Below are 21,741 nucleotides of genomic sequence, written 5' to 3'. Positions count from 1 at the left end.
GCGCAGGGAGATACCCAGCTAAACCTTTGTGCCTCCCACCCGCATAACTGGCCCCCGCTGCCTCTGAATGAAGCCACTCTTCTGGTAGATTGCATTTAAGGAATGTCTTAAATGAACTGAGGAACAAAGGCCTCCCGGGACCCAAAGCCTCTTTGTCTGGCCTGGACCCTGGTGGCTGCTGGAACCTGGAGTGTCTCGGATCTGCCCTCACGTGCCCTCTGAACTGCTGGAGTGCCCCAGGGGTCGGGTTTCTTTCACCCTGAGTTCCCTCTGATTCTGATCCCTAGGGCAGCATGCCACTCCATGCCCTTCCCACCTGTACCCTTGAGAAAATTCTCCCACCAGAACACCATCCAAAAGTAAGATGCCTCCTGTCCTTCCAGCCCATCAGCTGCCAGGGGCTGCCTCTGGTGGCTTCAGAGATGTTAACTGGCCCAGATGGGACTTGTGAGCCCTTTGCCCAGGTCTACTAGACTGACCAGCCCAGACACTTAAATAGGAGGAGCTTTCATTAGTGAAGGCAGGTTGTATGCGTCTGTCTATCTGTTTAGAAGCCTTATGTTCATCAGATGTTTTCCAAGCACTGACCTTAGCAAAGCACTATCTAGGCACAATGGGGGAGGAAATCAAACCAGAAGATGTAGTCCCTACCCACACAGAGCCTTCAATTTCATTGGGGACAAAGGACTTGCGTCCATGGAACAATAGAGAACAATAAAGACGGCTGAATTGTCAAGTAATAGCCCTGTGTGCTTGGGGCTATTACTGGATGGACAGGTCATGCTTCTGGGCAGTTTGAGACAGAGTGGATGTGGTTCTTGGTAGGACTGTGGTCTTTTCTCCCTTTCTGTGCTTGGTTTCACGTCTTCAGCTGTGACTGTGTGACTTTTCGAAGGCCCTATCTGAGAGGCTCTGGTTCCAGCTGGCTGCTAAGCTGGGGTTGGAATTCTGCTCTTAGGGAGCTTTGTTCATCGGAGGGGTTGGCAGTGAGGAACTCGCGGCAGAGTGAGGAACTTGCGTTGTTCTTCCAGTGTTGCAAGCCACGGCCCAGCATCTGTCCCATCTCAGGTTCAGCGGCTCATCTGGGAATGCGGAGGGTGGGCTGTTCCTGGCGAAAGTGTTTTCAGTGATGAGACTCAAAGATAGGTGAGAAAAAGCAGATCTTGCACAAATGATGGCAAGATGACCTTGTCGGTCGGGCTTGGCGGGAGCAGAGCATTCACAGTGCTAGCAAGTGAAGCAAGCCTCCCCGCCCCCTCGCCATTTCTTGGAGATGGAGAGAAAGAAAAACTTCTTGAGTATTTACACTGGAGAAAGTTATTTACATTCCTGGCTCGGTTTACTGGGTTTCAAGCAGGCAGAAATGACTACGGTCTGCTTTGGGTGCTGATTTTCAGTGATAAGAGCTTAAGCAGGACAAAAAACTGAGTACAGTGATATGTAAACATATAGCTGTCTTGAGACATCTTGACCCTTGCCTTCACACTCAGGTTTTTTTGTTTTTTTTTTTTTTTCAAGAGACAGGTTCTCATTGTGTTGCCCAGGCTGGATTTGAACTCCTGGGCTCAAGCAATCCTCCCACCTCCAGGGTAGCTGGAACTACAGGTGCATGCCACCATACCTGGCTCAGCCTTCTTTTTTCTTTCTTTTCCTTTTCTTTTTTTTTTTTTTTTTTTTTCTGAGACTGAGTTTCGCTCTTGTTGCCCCTGCTGGAGTGGAGTGCAATGGCGCAATCTTGGCTCACTGCAACCTCTGCCTCCTGGGTTCAAGTGATTCTTATGCCTTAGCCTCCTAAGTAGCAAGGATTACAGGTGTGTGTCATCACGCCCAGCTTATTTTTGTATTTTTAGTAGAGGTGGGGTTTTGCCATGTTGGCTAGGCTGGTCTTGAACCCTTGACCTCAAGTGATCCATCCACCTTGGCCTCCCAAACTGCTGGGGTTACAGGCGTGAGCCACCGCACCCAGCCCCAGCCTGGCCTTCTGCACTCTTACTGTCCAGAAGGAAAAGGACTTTAGGAGAAAACACATTTTCAAGTGTATCTGACTTTCTATAACAGGCATGAGCCTAGAAAGTTCTACATGTAGATCAGAATGGTCATATAGGAGCACTATGAAAGTTTGCGTTTTAAGGAACTTTACGCATAATTTGATAAGGTAAAAGACTTCATAAAGCAAGTCGTCACAACTTTAGGTAGTTCTTGACCTTGGCTGTGCATTAGACTCACCTGGGAAGACCGAAAAGTCCTGCCCCAGGTCACACCCAGAGCAATGACAGCAGAATCTCTGGGGGTGCACCCAGGCATCAGGATTCTTGTAAGTTCCCCCAGTGATTCCAGTGTGCAGCCCGGGCTGAGAATCACTGCTTCACCTTGTGTATGCATGTCTCTGAGTGGCCACACAATTACGTGAACTTAAAGCAGGGCATGCCGTGTAAAGTCAGCAGTAAGGTGCCTTCGAGAGCATGGCAGTCTGGTGTGGGAAAGCAGGAACTGCTGTTCTGTGCAGAAATGCCCAGCAGCGGGGCTATAAAGATTCTTCCTACATCTACACAATGGAATGCTATGTAACAAGAAAAAGGAGTGGACTTCTCATGCCTTGCAACCTGGATGAATCTCGTATGCCTGATGTTAAGTAAAAGAAGTCAGACTCCAAAAGCTATCCGTGCTCCCACGCCTGCTCTGGGAGTAGGGAAGGGGCTGCCTATAAAGGGCACAAAGAAACTTTTTTCGGGTAATGGGAAGGCTCTGTGCCTTCACTGTGGCAGTCGTGATTAACACAGCTGAGGGTATTTGTCAAAACAAATAGAATTGCACAGTAAAAACAGGAGAGTTTACTGTATTTAAATTATATCCCAATAAAAAAGTTTTTGTTTAAAAAATCCATTGCCTTATCAACAAGGAATGGGTAAGTAGAATGTAGTATATCCATATGATGGAATTGTATTCAGTCTTAAGGAGGAAGGAAGTAGCCATACCTACAACAACATGGATGAACCTTGAAAACATCACGCTAAGGGAAAGAAGCCAGATGCAAAATGTGTATGAAATACCCAGAATAGACAAACCCACTGGACCAAAAGCAGATATGTGGTTGCCACCATCTGAGCATAGGGGGAAATAGGGAAGTCACTGCCTAATGAGCTCTCCTTTGAGGTAATAAAAAAAGTTCTGGAACTAGATAGTGGTAATGGTTGCACGACATTGGGAATCTTAACACCACTGAATTGTAAACTTTAGGATGGTTAAAGTAATAAATTTTATGTTATCTGTATTTTATCATCACACACACACACAAAAAAGGCTGGGTGCGGTGGCTCACACCTGCCATCCCAGCTTTTTAGGAGGCTGAGGCAGGAGGATCCTCTGAGGTCAGGAGCTCAAGACCAGCCTAGGCCACATAGCACGACTCTGTCTCTACAAAAAATTTAAAAATTAGCAGGGTGTGGTGGTGCATGCCTATAGTCCCAGCTACTCATTGGGGGGCTGAGGCAGGAAAATCACTTGAACCCAGGAAGTCAAGGCTGCAGTGAGTCATGACTGCACCACTGCACTCCAGCCTGAATGACAGAGCGACACCTTGTTTCAAATAAAAAGGTAAAGTAAAATAAAAATAAGAAAAAAATCCTGCTTTCTATGAACAGGGCAGACATACAGTAGATACGTGGTAAAGGCTGAGTCAGTGTTTTGCATTTTTGAAGAAAAAGGGCATTTGCTCTGAGGTCACCCTTGTTAGGTGGCGTGAGGAGTATATTTTTCCAGAAGCTCATCTTGGGAACTTGAGAGCTCTCTCTGATCAGGAGGAAGATCTTCGACGTTTTCCACTCTCCCTGGCATCTACAGGATGCTGTTGCTTCTCGCAGAAAGCTTCACAAGGCTCGTAACTCTGACTGCTCCCCAGCAGTTGGGCTCGTGAGGATAATACACTCAGCGGCTTGATCTTGGGAACTGTCGGGGCAGAGGGGTGCATGTCTTTCTACATAAAGGTCTGCTCAGTTTGACGTTGGGAAGGAAAATCATGCTCCATCTCAGGTCTTCAGCAAACGCAGCTGAATAAATAAAAATGTGTGCATAAAACAGCAGGGAAACCGTGAAGAGTGGCTTTTTCGGCGTGTTGGGAAGACGTTTATGGTTGGGAACTTAGTGACCAAAAAGCAAGACAGCCTCAAAATGAGAAAAGCTGGGGGAGGAGGTCATCTGGAGGAAGAGCTTCACCAAGGCCAAGCGCAATGAATCGAGCAGTTGAACCGCCCAGCCCTGCGTGGGCCTTGGAAGTCCCGAACAAGAATCTTATTGACCCTAAGCAGACAACCCTGAACTTTAACAGAGCTGGGATGGAAAGCCCGCACAAGGGCCTACAGTTTCCAGAATGAACAACACATTTATTTCTCCCTCCCTCCACGGGAGGACGAGGAAGAGACCGAAATGAAAGTGTGGGGGATGGTGGGGGAGAAAGGAAATGTGGTGAGCGAGTTCCAGGGCCTCAGGGTGATAGCCACATTCCTCTAAGGGATGCCCATCCCTCCCAGCCCTGGGGGTTGATAAATGTCACTGAGGTTGGCACACTGGGGCCTTGCCTTTGTTGATTGTTATTTCCTCAAGCCTGTGGCTGGACCCGGAAAGGGTGTGTCTGGAGGACAGTCGCTGATAGCCTCCAGTGTGCTTAGCACCTTGTCGGACACCCAAATCTATAAAACTTGACCCCTGACCGGAAAGAGCTTCTGCCTAGCCCCAGAGATAGACACACACCCAGACGACTGTGCGCAACTGGTTTTGACAGTCCACAACCTAGGGAGGCAGATGCCAGCAAGACAGCTGAGTGCCGCTGGTCACGGTGGCTTTATGGAGAAGGGGCTTGGCTGGACCTGGAACAATGATGGATCCAGAGAGGAAGGGAAGGAACATGCTTCCCTTCTGACTCTCTCTCATCCCCGGGCCTGCGCTCCTTCAACCCTGGGGCTTCCCCTTCACCTGCCACAGCCTAGAAGAAAAGGAGGGTATCAACATGGTCCTCAGCAGACAGCACCAAGAGCTGCTCTCCCTAGCACATCTGGCTGGCCCACCCGCTGCCTGGTTCACTACGGTGTCTGATGGTTTTTCGCATCTCTACCCTCCAGTGCCTACATCGGCAGGTCCTGTGGGTTCTCCCTATCTCGTGTCTCCAGTCCACTCTTTCTCTTCATCCCTACACCCTTTGCCTTGTGGTGTATGAAGGACTGAAGGGCAGGAGCCATGACTCAAATATACTTTCCTGGCTCCCTGGGAATGACTACAGCCAATGGATGGATGGCAGACACAAGTGCTTTGAACTTGGACATGCTTGGATATGATCCCCCATGCCACTACTTATCAGGGATGTGGCCAAATCAGGTTGTCATTCAGCCTCCTTAGCCCATTCCCACAGCTGTGCACTTGCAGGGTGGTTGTGAGAATTTGGGGGGGTAGGGGCAAAGCTAATGGCATGGTGCCCAGCTGCCATGATTAGCTCACACCCTCATCATTCCATATGCACTAATGAGTCTATCTAACTGGCCTTCCTGCCTCCACTGCCAGTCCTCTCCCATCCGTCCTCCCCACAGCTTCAGGATTATTCTCTCTAGTCTGCTTAAAGAACAGCCTTGCATGGCCCTGCAGAATAAGGCACCAACTCCTGAGCAGAAGGATGAATCCCTCTTCATCTGCGTCACCCCCAGTCCACAGTTCTGGCCTCAGAGCCCACCTTCTCCCCTTTGAGGCCCACCCCCACCCACCTCCATGCTCCATGTTCCCCTGATACCCAGAGACACTGGCTGGTTTCCCAGACACACATGTACTTTCAGGGCTCAAGTTTTCTGAGCATCTCATCCCTTTTTCTTTTTCTTTTCTTTTCTTTAAGAAGGAGTCTTACTCTGTTGCCCAGGCTGGAGTGCAGTGGTGTGATCTCGGCTCACTGCAACCTCCGTCTCTCAGGTTCAAGCGATTCTCCTGCCTCAGCCTCCCGAGTAGCTGGGATTACAGGTGCACGCCACTACCCCCGGCTAGTTTTTATATTTTTAGTAGAGACAGGGTTTTGCCAGGTTGGCCAGGCTGGTCTCGAACTCCTGACCTCAGGTGGTCCACCCACCTTGGCCTCCCAAAGTGCTGGGATTACAAACATGAGCCACTGCACGCAGCCATCCCTATTTCTTAAAATGCCTCTGCCCCCTTCCAGTGAGCTCCTATGCATTCCTCAATGACGAGCTACAATTCCTTTCCCTGATAAACGCAGAGTTTGCCCCACTTTCCTTATTGCATTGCTGGTCCTTGTAGACATCCCTGGATTAGTTCTCTTCTCACCCTGGGTTCACTAGGCCTCTGGAAGGGCTGAGGACCCCTTGGGGTCACCTTTGTCTCCCCAGGGCCAGGCCCAGCTCTTTCTACTCTTTGGCTTGGTACATATTGGCTCTTGTGGAATAGAAACAAAGGCTATTTTCCAGGAATTGGGCGGCTTTTGGGAATAGCCAAGGATGCGGAAGTGAAAACATACTTACAGTTTTTACGGTTTTTTTTTTTTTCCCTGAAGCGGCAGTGGAGGGACAGCCTTGAGAAGTTCAGAATACAGGAAAAATGCAGCTTGAGACCCCAATTGCCTTACAAGGCCCTTTCACTTTCCCTTGTGCCCTGAAGCTGAGTTCAAGGCTCACTGTCGTTGTCCTCAATTTATTTTCCCTGGTTTGGCTTCTTTAAACTCACTGCTTTTGAGTTCCTGCAGCCGACAGGAAACTCATGAATAGTGTTAGAAACAAAACGCAACACAAGCTAAGGCCTTTTCGTTGGGAGAACATGCTTTATTCTTTCTATTAAATGCTTCTGTGGGCCAGCCTGGTAGATGCTGAATCAATGCTCGTGGATTTCATAGTAGGAAATGTTTGTTTGCAGACCATCAGTGCTCACATTTATAAAGCTGGATTATGGTCCCTCCTGACTTTATCTCAGGCGAGAGTTGAAATTTTGCCGTCATCGTGCTCCTTTCATTTCCTTGTTTAGTTCAGTTTCCCCACCTTGGTGTTGTCTCCCGTTCTTCTCTGGTTCGGCTCAGTCATCCAGGCCCAGCAGCACCATTGCCTTACATGAGGGTGCGGTGATGCTGGCAGTGTGGCTCTTGGCCCTTGGTGAGCAAGTCTGGTCACAGCAGGGCACGGGGCTGAGGTCCCCAGCTCCAGCAGAGAAGCTCCCCTGGGTCAGATGGTGGGTGCCCTACTGGTTAAGGTTAAGGTCAACAGGGCAACTTTTGCTGGGTGATGCCCATGGTAACTGATCCTGCCGATGCTTCTCTGTCTGCTGAGAAGCTCCTGTGACCAGTGCTCTTTGGGCAAACACTTGACTACCTGGAAGAGCTTAGTCTCTGCCCTGCACTGTGGTGTGCCCAGTGCCAGCTGCCTCCCTCCCTTCTTGCTGATTATTTGTAAATCTGCTTAGTGTCATGGTGGGATTGACCAGCAATGCCAGGGAGACAAGGGGGCGGCGGGGTGAGGTGAGCAAATGAGTGCAGGCTTCCCACAAAGTGCCTGTTTCTCCTTAACCAGTGACTCGCCCCTAGACTGACACAAATGAAGGGCTGCCCGTGCAGACGGGGAGCTCATGCTGGTCTGGAGCAGAGTGATCACAACGAAAGCAGGAGGTGCCAAGGGTTCTAGATGGTGGGCAGGTTGCTGGGGTCCAGGTTTCAGAACAGCTCGTTCATGCGGTAAACTCTAGGAGTTGGTTTCATGGAAACCATTTGGAGGAAGAATTGTTTGGGTTCTCAGTGTTGCGACTGTGTCATGTAAGCTAGAGAAGTGGAGGAGATGCTTTTAAAAATCCCGTCTGTTCCAATATTTTAGCTAGATAGGACCTGCCAGATACCTAGATTTTTAGTGGACTTCTCTTTGCTCTTAATCCAGGCCACAGAATTCTTTCATGTACAAAGTAAATGGATAGATATGCTTTCCTTTCATTTACTCATTTAGTCAACAAATGTTTATTGGACATTGTGCTGAGCCCTGGAAACATGAGCTCCACACAAAGCCTGTCCTTGGAGCTTGCATCTAAATGGTGACACAGACAGCTACGCCATGATGCAGTCAGAGCTTTGAGAGGGTATCTCAGTTTCTTATTGCTGCAGTAACAAATTACCAAACTTAGTGACATAAAGCAACACGAACTCATTCATTTACAGTTCTGGAGATCAGAATCTCAGATCTAATCTGAGAATAGGGGCCACAGGGCTCTATTCCTCCTGGAGGCTCTAGGAAAGAATCTACTTCTTCACCTTTTCCAGATTCCAGAAGCTACCTGTGTTCTTTGGCTCATGGTCCCTTCCTCTATCCCCAAAGTCAACATGGTAGCATCTTATCTCCCTGACTCTTACCCTCCTACCTCCCCCTTATAAGGGCCCCTGTGATTACACTGTGATCGCCTGCACAAACCAGGATAATCTCCTTGATTAAATCACATCTGTGAAGTCCCTTTGCCATGTCAAGTAGCATGTTCACAGATGCGGGGGGTTAGGTCATGGACATCATTGGGGGCCCAATATTTAGTCCATCACAGAGGCCAGTGCTGGTAACATGGGATTATCTGTTAAAGAGGTCCAGAGGGCCGGGCGCGGTGGCTCAAGCCTGTAATCCCAGCACTTTGGGAGGCCGAGACAGGCAGATCACGAGGTCAGGAGATCGAGACCATCCTGGCTAACACGGTGAAACCCCGTCTCTACTAAAAAATACAAAAAAAAAACTAGCCGGGTGAGGTGGCGGGCGCCTGTAGTCCCAGCTACTCGGGAGGCTGAGGCAGGAGAATAGCGTGAACCCGGGAAGCGGAGCTTGCAGTGATCCGAGATTGCGCCACTGCACTCAGCCTGGGCGACAGAGCGAGACTCCGTCTCAAAAAAAAAAAAAAAAGAGGTCCAGAGAAGGTGTCTCAGGAGGAATGTTATCCAGACCAAGACCTGAGGTGTTACAGCGGGTAGCTCGTTAGGTTTGAGCCGGGAAGGAGAGGGCTCCCCACCCCGCCCCACACACTAGGAGTGCTGGATGACCGCCAGGTGATGGTCAGGCAGTTGTTAACTGTTTCTCTAAAGGAATGATTGGTCACAGCCAGTGACAGGGAAAGGCAGGCTCCTCATAGAAAACACCTGAAACCAATCAGCAGCTTCCCAATAAGATCTCAGGAGTAGGAGAAGTAAGGCGAGGTCCCGGAAGTATGCCAGCGTAGAAAACCCCAGGTAAAGCGGTCAAGCCTCACACTTGGTTTCTCAGGTCGCCTATGTAGCCGTCTTCCAAGTTGGACTTTGCTTCTTTTCCTTTCCTTACTGTTCTAAAGCTTTTAATAAACTTTCACTTCTGCTCTGAAACTTGTCTGTTTCCCCTCCTGCCTTATGCCCCTCAAATTCTTTCTTCTGAGGAGGCAAGAATTGAGGTTGCTTCAGATCCGTACGGATAACTAACACTGGTAACAGAGGGACAAGTGTGATTTAGCAGAGGGGAAGACCATGATGTATGAAGGCCAGGGAAGGAAAGAGGGGTGCAGTGTCCGGGCTGTGGAGTATGACAGTGACCACGGGTGAGGCTGCTGCAGTCTGCAGGGCTTTGGAGGCCAGGTAGGGCTTCTGAGGAACCAGGTGTGGCTTTTCTTTTTCTTCTTTTTTGATCTGGAGTCTTGCTCTGTTGCCAGGCTGGAGTGCAGTGGTGTGGTCTCAGTTCACTGCAATCTCCGCCTCCCGGGTTCAAGCGATTCTCTTGCCCTAGCCTCCTGAATAGCTGGGAACACAGGCGCACGCCACCAAGCCCAGCTAATTTTTGTATTTTTAGTAGAGATGGGATTTCACCATGTTGGCCAGGATGGTCTCGATCTCCTGACCTTGTGACCCACCCGCCTCGGCCTCCCAAAGTGCTGGGATTACAGGTGTGAGCCACCGCGCCCGGCCCAGGTGTGGCTTTTAATCATGGACAACCCGTGAAGAGATTCGTACTTTAAAGTCATGCAGCCAAGACGAGGCTGAGAACCATAGAACTTCAGAACTGGAAGGAACTTGACAAAGCATTTGACCTAAAAGACCTAAGAAGTAAATGGGCCGGAAGCCCCCAGAGAGGATCCGGATGGGAGGAACCCTCATTGTAGCCACAGCTCTGAGAGCAGAGCTCAGCGGCCCTCAGAGCACTTTGGAGGTAGTACAGTCTTAGTTTTCACAAGCACGCTGTGAGTGCAGACGTTTGCAGTGGAGGAGATAGAAAGTCGGCCGACGAGGCCATGGTCACTCTTTCAGCACCTGGTAAGCCTGAGGCTTCAGCGGAGGCTGTTTCTCTCCAAGCCAAGGGCCTGGTTCTCTCTCCCTGTGGCCCTGGAGCTGAGAATCCCATCTTCTGCCCAGTCGCCCCACACGCTGCCAGACCTCACACCAAACCCTTCCTCTTGGGACCAGAGGGTTCGAGGTGTATCTGAGCTGGGCCTTTGGAGAGAGGGCAGCCACTGTGAGTTTCTTCTGTTTCCTGTCCCTAGCCCTGGAACAGCTGCTGACGGAGTTGGATGACTTCCTCAAGATTCTTGACCAGGAGAACCTGAGCAGCACAGCCCTGGTGAAGAAGAGCTGCCTGGCGGAGCTCCTCCGGCTTTACACCAAAAGCAGCAGTGAGTGTGGGCCCCGGGCGGTGCAGAGGCCTCCACGCAAATAGAGATGGCTGTGAGTCAGTGCGGGCTGCCATAGCTAAGGACCACAGGCTGGGTGCTATAAGCGACACTTGTTTTCTCACGCTTCTGGAGGCCAGAAGTCTAACATCAAGATATCAACAGGTTTGGTCCCTTCTGAGGCCTCTCTCCCTGGCGTGCTGATGGCTGTCTTCTCCCTGTGTCCTCACATGGGTTTTCCTCTGTGTCTGTGTCCCAATCACCTCTTCTTCTTTAATTAACTTTTTTGAAGCAGAAGCTCGCTCTGTCACCCAGTCTGGAGTGCAGTGGTGCGATCATGGTTCACTGTAGCCTCAAACTCCTGGGCTCCCAAGTAGCTGGGTCTACAGGTGCATGCCACCATGCCCAGCTATCTTTTTTTTTCTTGTATTTGTTTTTTGTAGAGATGGAATTTCACCACATTGCCCAGGCTGGTCTCCAGCTCCTGGGCTCAAGCCAGCCACCCTGCCTGGGCCCCTCAAAGTACTGTGTGAGCCACTGCACCCAGCCCTAATCTCCTCTCTCTCTTTCTTTGAGACAAGGTCTTACTCTCTTGCCCAGGCTGGAGTGCAGTGGCATGATCTCAGTCCACTGCAATCTCCACCTCCCAGGTTCAAACGATTCTCCTGCCTCAGCCTCCAGAGTAGCTGGGATTACAGGCGCCTGCCACCACGCCCAGCTAATTTGTATTTTTAGTAGAGACAGGGTTTCACTATGTTGGCCAGGCTGGTCTCAAACTCCTGACCTCAGGTGATCCACCCACCTCGGCCTCCCAAAGTGCTGGGATTACAGGCGCAAGCCACTGTGCCTGGCCTTAATCTCCTCTCTTTATAAGGATATCAGTCATAGTGGATTAGGGCCACCCTAATTATCTTATTTTAACTTAGCTACCTCTTTGAAGACCTATCTCCAAATGCAATCATATTCCGAGGCATACTGGGTGCTAGGATTTAATATACCAATTTAATATACGATGGTGCAGGACTGACCCGACTTGGGCTGGAGCCCTAGAAATCTCTGGCCACTTGACACAGCAGCCTATGAGTGAGGTTTTAAATGAAGTATTTTCAAAGCACTCTTCCCTGCTGGTTGAAAGTAGAGATGCAATAATGAACTATAATAATAGCTAGGGCTTACTGAACAGTCTCATGAGTATATGTAATAACCCATTTCATCTTTAAGACATCCCTGTGAGGCTGGTGCTATTGTTATAGAGGGGAAAACTGAGACCTGGAGAGTTTAACCTGCCCTGTATTACACAACCCAAGGGAAAACATAGTTGGAAGACTTTGTAAATTACAGAACCCTGAATCCATTATTTTTCTGTCTTTTTAAAATTGAGATCATTTACCTATAAAGTGCACATATGTGAAATAATCAATTCAGTGAGTTTTGATAATTGTATACCCCTGTCTCCTCATCACCCAGAACAAGATATAGAACATTTCCATTATCCAGAAAGTTCTGTCTTGGCCATTCCCAGCCGCCGAACACAAGCAACCATGGTGCTGATTACTGTTGCCTGTGCTGGAGTTCTGTATAACTGGATTCATATGATGTGTACTGTATGTCTGGCTTCTCTGGAGATTCATTCATCCATGCTGTTGAGTGTGTCTGTAGTTTGTTCCTTTTATCGCTGAGTAGTATTCCATTCTGTGAATATATCACAGTCTGTTTATCCTTTCACTTAACTGATGGCCATTTGGGTTGGTCACAGATTTGAACTATTACGAATGAGGCGGCTAGGAACATTCTTGAAAAAGTCTTCTTGGGGACATATGGTTTTATTTCTAGCAAATTCAGATTCCTTTAAAAAAGGAAAACCCTTTTTGTGAAGTCGTAACAGTTGAGTTGATTTTTATGTCAGATGTTTAAGAACTGGAAATGCTGTTTGGGGACAGTCAGGGACCGTGTGAGGGCATGTAATCCATCTGCCTCCCAGCGGGAACAGGCCAAGTCCTGCCAGGGAAGGGAAGTCTCCACCTGCCCCGGCCATCACAGTCCAGAAATGCTTCCTTGTGTCCAACCTGAATCTGCCAGACTACATTTCGAGGACTTTCCCCTTCCCTGTTCCCTGTGGAACTAGTTTCTATTCTCTGAATAAGCAGTCGTAAAGCCGAGGCATGTTGCTATATGCCCATCTGCCTTCTCTTCTGGAGGAATCATCTGCCTTAGCCTCTCATCAGAGGTGTTTTCCTTCAGCCTTTGCAGCTTCCCATGTTCCTGAAGGCTTTGTAGGGAGCGTCCGCCTGCCTGCCTGCCGCCACGAGTGCTGGTCAGCGGCACATCAAAGCAGCCCACCGTGGGAACGCAGATGGGAAATCCACATTACAAAGCGGGAAAGTTAGAGGGGGATGGTTCACTCCATGAAGGATTTATCAGTGGAATCCTCTAAAAAGCACACTCCCCACACCACTTCGATATGCTCCACCTTGAACGCACAATGATAAAAAAATCGCTTCTGCTGGGAACGGAAACCACCTGTTTGTGATAAGTCTGACCCATGCTAACCACTCTGGCAGCGCCTCCTATATGTGGTCTCTTTTTTGAATTAACCTGTGATGTGGCTTCCTGTAGGATGACCTTTTTGTTCTGCCCTTGATCAGCTCTTATAAAGTCAGGCCTTCCCCTTCTCCTTGGACTCCGCAGCTCGTAGGGGGTGGGAAGCTGCTGAGAACTGGTCATGGGTTCCCCAAGGTGAATCACCTCCAGAGTGCCACCCATGCACAGCCACACTGAGGCCTGGGGCCTGTATTCTCAGAAGCGAAGCCCACTTGTTAATAGCCACTGTTTAACAGAACTTCCCTTCCGGCCCTCTTTGTAGCCCTTAGACCGCAGATTGGGTACAATAGCAGCCAACATTTACTGTGTACTTTCTGTGTCTCTGTACTTAATGTAGTAAATGACATGGATGATATCATTCATTCCTTATCCCAAACCTTATTCCCATTTTACCGGCAAGGAAACCAAGCCTCTGAAAGTCACTTTCCTGAGGGCACACGGCTGTGAGGGCAGAACCAGGGCTTGGGCCTGGACAGGTGGACCTAACCTTGTCTCCCCCTGCTCCATTGCGCTTCAGTAACTGTTGTGTCGCACAGGACAGAATCTTAAACAGACATACCACACCTGAAATTACAGCATTCTTTCCCTTGCCCTCCCAGACCCACCTCTACCCAAAAATTAGCTCAGCCTGTTGAGACTTGTAGATGGAGGCAAGGTGATCATCTCAAGATAGCTGTGGTCCACACAGGCTGAGCTGCTAGGACTTCCACACATTTTGGGCAGGATGTGTATGTGTGCATTTATACTTCGCAAAGGGAATTGTCTCTTTTGAGTTTTCTGATCTTTGTGTTTTTTTTTTTTTTCCTCAGTGTAACAATTTTTTCTACCCTCTTTGCTTTTTGTTTGGATGGAGAGGTCCAGGCATAGACTAAGATCTGTTTATTGAGGGCTTGGCTCCCTGTGGTCTGTTCCAGCCTTCATCAGTGAGAGCTGTGTCCCTACCATACCAGCCCTTGCTCCTGCCTCACACTCCTACTCCCACCCTCAGAAGTTCCAAGGACGTTTCAGTGGCTGCCCCTCTGATCAAAGGCACTTCAAGTGCTCTGTATCCAGTGGTAGCAAAGAGGTTCATGTTCCTCCTCCCCACCCTACACCAGTTCTCTGGGAAGGACTATCCTCTGCAGACCTCCAAGCACTTTGAGCTCATCTTCCCAACACCTTCAGGCCATAGTCATTTCCCACCCACTGTGTAACGATCAGATTCAGGTATGTCTCTCCTGCCAGACTGTGGAGTTCACAAAGGCAGAGGTGACATCTGTTTTCTGCTGTATCCCCAACACTTAGCACAGTGCTCATGCTGAATGCACTTCTTCAGATAGTTGAGTGAACGATAGAAAGTTCTCCAGCCAGGCCGGGCGCGGTGGCTCAAGCCTGTAATCCCAGCACTTTGGGAGGCCGAGACGGGCGGATCACGACGTCAGGAGTTCGAGACCATCCTGGCTAACACGGTGAAACCCCGTCTCTACTAAAAAATACAAAAAACTAGCCGGGCGAGGTGGTGGGCGCCTGTAGTCCCAGCTACTCGGGAGGCTGAGGCAGGAGAATGGCGTAAAAACCCAGGAGGCGGAGCTTGCAGTGAGCTGAGATCCGGCCACTGCACTCCAGCCTGGGCGACACAGCAAGACTCCGTCTCAAAAAAAAAAAAAAAAAAAAAAAAAAGTTCTCCAGCCCAAGGCTGCCGCCTCCCAGACAGGACTGAGCAGTCTGGCCTCCCTGTCAGCGACCTCACTGACTAAGGCCAGGTTTACTGTATTTTTCCCACAATTGCAGAAGGTCTTGGGAGCCTCTTACTTCCCAACCTGGATAGCCCTAGATTAGCAACCCTCTAGGAATCAAAACTAAGTCAGCCTCAGCCTGCAGCGCACCCGAGGTGGGCCGATGCACCCTCATGAAGTGGCCAGTGTGAGTTTTCTCTGCAACTTACAAATCGTCATCTTAGAGAGAAAGCACCTGCTCAGAATCTAACATTTAAAACAATAACATCTTGTCTTTTATTTTTTTGTATAGGTGTGTGAACTTAATGATATAAAAAAATAAAACGAACACTGAACACTATTTATGTTCTTCCAGTTCCTTTTCTGATCTTTATCAGCATTATCTGAATATTTTGTGGTTTTCCTCTGTTTTCTGCTTTACATTATTTTTATATTTAGAATTGCTGCATGCACACATTTCCATGTGTTGACAATTCATATACTTTTTTGCTATTCTGAAACATGATCTTATAATCAAACTCTAGGTCTTGAATATCTTTGTAAACAGACACAGAGCTACCTTGCTAGTTTTCATGATTGGGTAGAGTTCAATGCTGGGTGAATCCTAATGTTTAACCTATTGGTAGACATTTACGTTGTTTTTTTTTTTTTTTTTTTTTTTTTTTTTTTTGAGACGGAGTCTCACTCTGTCGCCCAGGCTGGAGTGCAGTGGCACTATCTCAGCTCACTGCAAGCTCCGCCTCCTGGGTTCATGCCATTCTCCTGCCTCAGCCTCCTGAGTAGCTGGGACTACAGGCACCCACCACCAAGTCCGGCTAATTTTTTGTATTTTTAGTAGAGACAGGGTTTCACCATGTTAGCCAGGATGGTCTCGATCTCCTGACCTCATGATCTGCCCGCCTTGGCCTCCCAAAGTGCTGGGATTACAGGTGTGAGCCACCGTGCCTGGCCATATTTTGTATTCTTTTTTTAAAAAAATTCATGCAATATTGTAGTGAATGTCCTTAAATACAGTTTTCTTTAAAGGCTAGAGTTTATTTGTAGGATAAGTTTCTGGCAGTAGAAATGCTGGGTCAAAGAATATGAACACAAAAACATATCCTCCAAAATCATCTCTAAAATGGCCATGCCAATTATACACTCTTCAGTAATCTATTTAGTTTTTAAACATGACTTGCTGTTGTATATGTTGATGTGCCATGGTTTGTTACCATTTTCCTGTTGTTGAGCCTTTCAGTCACGTCCCATGTTTTAAGCTGTCATTTTTCGTCTTAGTTGTAAGGTTACCTTACCTTTCCAAACCCCCTAGTATCTGAGTTTTGTACTCTTGAAAACTGAAGAGTTTGGTTAAAACAGGCAGTATTTCATCATGATTGTTTTCCATACTATGCAGACAAGAAAACGGAGGCACAAGGGTTAGGTGCTTTACCCAGAATTCTGCCATTATGGCAAAGCTTTGGTTGAGACGCCCTCTCCTGCCTCTCCCTGCAGGGCACTTTTCCCCTCTGCCATGTTCTGGAGAAGGGACTGACCCAGCCCCCTTTGAGTCTCAGTGGGTGGGAGTCTGTGAGTTTCGGTTCACTCCATTCGTACCTCATAGCTCCCACCATAAACTGCTGCAGTCCCTGGCACAGGGGTGACATTGCTGACTGGTCCTGGCAGGGCAAGGCACCAAGATGACAACCCCAGGTGCCGTTCACTGAGGCTGTATCCAGCCCATCCTGTTCCTCTTGGCTCTTGGGGCCCTGCTTTTGCAGGCCTGTTGGCTGGAGTTTGGGTGGTCTGTGGCCGTGGAACAGAGTGACGCTGAACTGCTTCCTTCGCCAGAGGTTAGAATTGGGTCCTTTGGCTCAGTAACGCAGTCTCCAACCACTGGAATTTATCAGCCACAAGTTTCTAGGAAATGCAAATTAAGGCTGCAGAAGAAATTCAAGAGGATTTTGACAAAGAGAAACCCTAGGACGAGTTTCCTCTGAAGACTTCTGAAGAAAGGGTCCTTGGGGGATTGGAAGTGGAGCAAGAGTTAGGAGGCCAGCTTTTCTCTGCCCAGACAGGCGTGGGAAAGGTGACTTAGCCTGCACAGAAGTGGTTTTGAAGGAGGGCATGGGTTGTGCCACTGCAGGGTATAATCCATAGGGTAGAGCAGGTGGCTGGTGGCTCTTCAGTTCTTATTCTCAGGATACTCACCCCTTTAAACTCAAAACTCACGTGATTTGGCTATTCAGGTCCCCCTTCACCCGTCCAATGGCCCCCTACCTAGAGGCCTCTGAGCTAAACTTCCAGGTCCTCGGTGTGACCTGGCTTATCTACACACACTCGGATTAGCCCATTCAAGTAATTTAGACTAGGGTGAGAATGACAGGAAATATTTTACAATTTAAAGGAAATGCTAGGAAGCCCAGAGACCTCTCTACTTGGTGGGATACAAGGCAGATCTTGAACTTAAGATTTCTTTCTTTTTTTTTTTTTTTTTTTTAAAGACTGAGTCTCACTCTGTTGCCCAGGCTGGAGTGCAGTGGTGTGATCTCAGCTCACTGCAAACTCTGCCTCCCGAGTTCAAGTGATTCTCCTGCCTTAGTCTCCTGAGTAGTTACGATTATAGGCACGCCACCATGCCTGGCTAACTTTTGTATTTTTAGTAGAGACAGGGTTTCACCACGTTGGCCAGGCTGGTCTCCAACTCCTGACCTCAAGTGATCCACCTGCCTCGGCCTCCCAAAGCACAGGATTTTTATTCCTTAAGTTATCCTTCTGTATCTTACCTGCCCCCACCCCCTCGGCCAGGCTAGAAAACCAGCAGTCAGCAACTTGTCATTTCTCTTTTGCAAATCTGTCAGCTCTTTCCATGTTAGACTATTCTTTCAATCCACTGAAAATGCCGTGTGCTTTTACTGGAACCCAGGCAGATGAAAACGGCTCTGGGGTAACAGGGTTTCTGGCTGGAGGCCCTTTCTCTTCATGAAGTCACACAAAGCCCGTGTCTCCTTCCTTCTGCAGGCTCTGATGAGGAGTACATTTATATGAACAAAGTGACCATCAACCAGCAACAGAATGCAGAGTCTCAAGGCAAAGGTATGAGGCTGGGATCACTGACGGGATGGCCACTCCCGGGATGAGGGAAGGTCCACGCTGGTTCTGTCCCACCTCTTCTTCCTCCCAGCCGGCACACAGACCCGCCTGGCGGAGTTATTTTTGGAAGCCACATTTTGGTTGGTGGTATTTTGGGTTGATGTATTTTGGGATGTTTCAACAGGCCACCCCCTCCTTGCCCATTGGATAAGGAATCTGGCCCTAAAACTTTTTGGCTGTTCCCAGCATCATCCTAGGAACAGGAAGTCATAATTCAGATGTTCGAAGAAAGCAGCTGTGTGTGGTGCTGATCCCACGGTTCTGCCTTTATGTCTTTTGATAGAAGTCTGTTTTGAGGAAGAGGAGAGAGAAATAAATGGTGGTGTCAGCAACTGCCTTAATAGTCACAGATGATGTTCAAAGGTGCTGTCTTTGGTGGAACGTTTTGTCTCCCATGGAAAGGACATATGTTGTCTTCCATGGTGCCTCCCTCTTCTGCTCTGTTCTGCTCTCTGCTTTTCCCTTAAAACCTCCAGGGAGGGGCCTGGCAAGACCTCGGGGAGGCCCAGAGGTATGCAGAGCTGCCTAGTTGCAGAAGAGGCAGGCTAAGAAGCACCATCTCCTAACTCCCAAGCCTGTGACTCAAACACAAAGGCTTAGAGAGGGGTGGGAACACAGCATTGCAAAGCACTCAGTCCCGTCAAAGGCTTGTCTCTGAGACATCAGCCACCAAATCCCCGAGGTCGGGCCTGCCTGAGACTGTCTGTCCCAGGGCTGGGTGAAATGGACAGGCTCAGAAGTGTCTTTGGCACCTTTCCTTACAAGTGCACCGAGGGTTGGTGGCCTCACTTCCCCAGTGTGGCTCCTTCACTTCCTGCCCCTCACCAAGCCTGAGACATGGCAGAACTCATCCAGATGAGGTTGGCCACTCTGGTGGGGGTCGCTTGCCTTCCGGGTATACTGTGGGAGGAAAGAGCCATAATCACAGGGTCCATGCTGAGAGTGGCTCAATATAGTGGCCGCCAGGCAGCTCCTCTGCTGGCCGAAGCTCTGTGGCTAGACCATTTTTTTGACGTGGGGTGGGTAGGGGAGCAGGTACAGAGGCTGCCAGAAACACCAGGCACATGGCTGGGGCACTCCTGTACCCTATTCTTGGAGGAAAAACAACTTCAGCTCCAGAAACCGCCTGCCTGGATAATAAACGCCTCAAAAAGAGGTGCATGTGCATGTGACCAGGAATGGTGCATGTGACCGGGCATTCCTGAGGAAGGAGACCCTGTGTGAGGCTGCTCACCCCTCACCGAAGCCTTCTCCTTTTGCTGCCCGCAGTGCCTGAGGAGCAGGGCCTGCTGCCCAATGGGGAGCCCAGCCAGCACTCCTCGGCCCCTCAGAAGAGCCTTCCAGACCTCCCACCACCCAAGATGGTAAGTGTCAGTCCAGGACCCCTGATTTCCCTGATGTGAGCCCCTTGAACGTCCAGTTGTCCTCACAGGTGTCAGCTCACTCAGTGTCTGGCATTTTCTGAGCAACTGCTGTGTTCAGGGACGGGGACAAGGCACGGGTAGGGACAGAGCAAAAGTAAACCTGCCTACAGGGGATTTGCTTGGGGCTGCGGTACTCCGGATGCTGAGGGTGATGGGTCTGGGGAAATTTGATTGAGTGCCACCTGACGCTACTCAGGCTCTTTATCTAGTATCATGTGAACAGGGCCATGAACAGCTGTGGTCATCAGCCTAGGCCACAGTGACCTTTAAAAAATTTGCAAGAGCCAGGTATAGTGGTGCATGCCTGTAGTCCCAGCTACTCAGGAGGCTGAGGCAGGAGGATTGCATGAGGCCAGGAACTGGAGGCTGCAGTGCACTGTGATCACACCTGTGAATAGCCACTATAGGCCAACCTGGACAACACAGCAAGACCCCATCTCTAAGATATAAAATAAGTGAATAAATAAATAAATAAATCATTCCCCTATGTTGTTCTGGAGTTAAAAAGCAAAGGAAACGTAAAAATTCATAAATCATATCATACTGCACTTCCTGCTTGAACCTTACCAATAGTTCTTATTAAACATAGAAAAAACAAAATCCCATTTCTTAGCATGGCCTCAGGGCCTATGATCTGGCTCAGCTTCATTGTCCGGCCTCCTCATACAGGGTCTTCACTGGCCTCCCTTCTGCCCCTGGATTCTGTCACTGTGGTCAGGCCTGCTTTAGGGATTTTGCACCACCTGGGCCCCTACTAACTTCTTATCTCTCCGGAGTTCTTAAGAGAGACTTCGGCTGGGCGCGGTGACTCAAGCCTGTAATCCCAGCACTTTGGGAGGCCGAGGTGGGCGGATCACGAGGTCGGGAGATCGAGACCATCTTGGCTAACACAGTGAAACCCCATCCCTACTAAAAATACAAAAAATTAGCCGGGCGTGGTGGCAGGCGCCTGTAGTCCCAGCTACTCGGGAGGCTGAGGCAGGAGAATGGCGTGAACCTGGGAGGCAGAGCTTGCAGTGAGCCGAGATCGTGCCACTGCTCTCCAGCCTGGGCGACAGAACGAGAGTCGGTCTCAAAAAAAAAAAAAAAAAAAAAAAAGAGACTTCTGCTGCCTTGGCTAAGTAAGGCATCCCTCCCCCATCTGCACCCAGGTTGCTATCTACCCACCACCCAGTTACCTGCTCCATGGCTTGTGCTACTGGAACAGTCTTGTTTACTGTCTCCTTTCCTGATGTCAGCTCCTGAGGACAGGGACCTTGTGTCTCGTTTACTATTTTGTGTCCAGTATCTGCAGACATGGACAGAGGTAGGCCATACATAAATATCCATTAATTTGGATGGATGGAGTTGTAAAATCATATGGATGTGGGTTCAAATCCCAGTTCTGCATGCCACTAGCTCTTTGGCCTTGAGCAAGTTATTTGAAGTCTCTAACCCTCTGTTTCCTGGTTTATATGGAAGAAGTGCTCACATCTGTCTCATCAGATGGGCTTATTCAATGGGCTAAGGCTGGCAGCCCCTCACCACTGTGTGGCATACTGTGCTAGTATTCAGTGAGATAAGTGGTAGTATTTATATTTTAAGGGTGAGGAAACCTAATGTCACACAGCCTGTAAGTAACAGAGTCAGCATTTGAACCCATGTTCTTTCCCCTGTAGGGCATGGCTGGGGAGGGATCCTGGGGCAGGACTGGGGTCTCAGCTTAGAAGGGTTTATATGGGTAGCCAGGGGGTCTGGGGTCAGCGCCAGCAGGAAGCTAAGCTCCCGCCAAGTGACCATCACCTGATCTGTGGGCACATGTTTCCGTGGAGGGGATCCCAGCCCCAGAATGGCTCTGGACCGGCCCCTTCATTCGTGCCTTCCTGGGGGGCAGGGGCCACAGCTGAGGATCTGACTCCACCATGTGTGATGGGTGGGCAGTTCCAGAGAACCGGGGACAGTGTCCCACTGCATGCTGTCCCTTGAGCTGGGTGACAGCTGGTGGGGACTCCTCATCTCAGGCTGAGTGAGGCTTGATGTCAAGACTGAACCTGAGTCCCTGGTGTCCCTGTGATGCTGACAGTGCCAGTCACTGTTACACCCTGAGCCTCAACCCCATCCCATGCACACACACCATCCGCCCACCACCCAGCAAGGAATAGGTATTTTCGTCACTGTTTTTCATATGAAGAAACAGACTCAGAGTTAAAAACCACTGGCCAAGGTCCCACAGTTGGGAGGTACTAGGCCAGGATTTAAATGCAGGTTTTTGTTGT

At 49.3% G+C, this 21,741-nt stretch overlaps 1 protein-coding gene across 8 annotated transcripts in view; it reads left to right on the top strand.

The window, feature by feature from the left end:
- Nucleotides 1-21,741, top strand: part of AFAP1L2 (actin filament associated protein 1 like 2) — a 108,937-nt gene that overhangs the window by 52,374 nt on the left and 34,822 nt on the right. For 6 of the 8 annotated variants that reach the window (XM_050804229.1, XM_050804224.1, XM_050804223.1 and 3 more), the window contains exons 3-5: nt 10,492-10,620; nt 17,931-18,005; nt 19,332-19,426. In XM_050804229.1, coding sequence (XP_050660186.1) covers nt 10,492-10,620; nt 17,931-18,005; nt 19,332-19,426 — 299 coding nt within the window. Of the gene's footprint in view, nt 1-9,962; nt 10,265-10,491; nt 10,621-17,930; nt 18,006-19,331; nt 19,427-21,741 lie in introns of those variants that run through there. The other 2 variants (XM_050804225.1, XM_050804230.1) reach the window with 2 other exon arrangements.

This window comes from Macaca thibetana, chromosome 9 (genome assembly GCF_024542745.1).
Source record: "Macaca thibetana thibetana isolate TM-01 chromosome 9, ASM2454274v1, whole genome shotgun sequence".
Classification (NCBI taxonomy): Eukaryota; Metazoa; Chordata; class Mammalia; order Primates; family Cercopithecidae; genus Macaca; species Macaca thibetana.
This window is presented reverse-complemented; position numbering and strand designations above follow the sequence as displayed.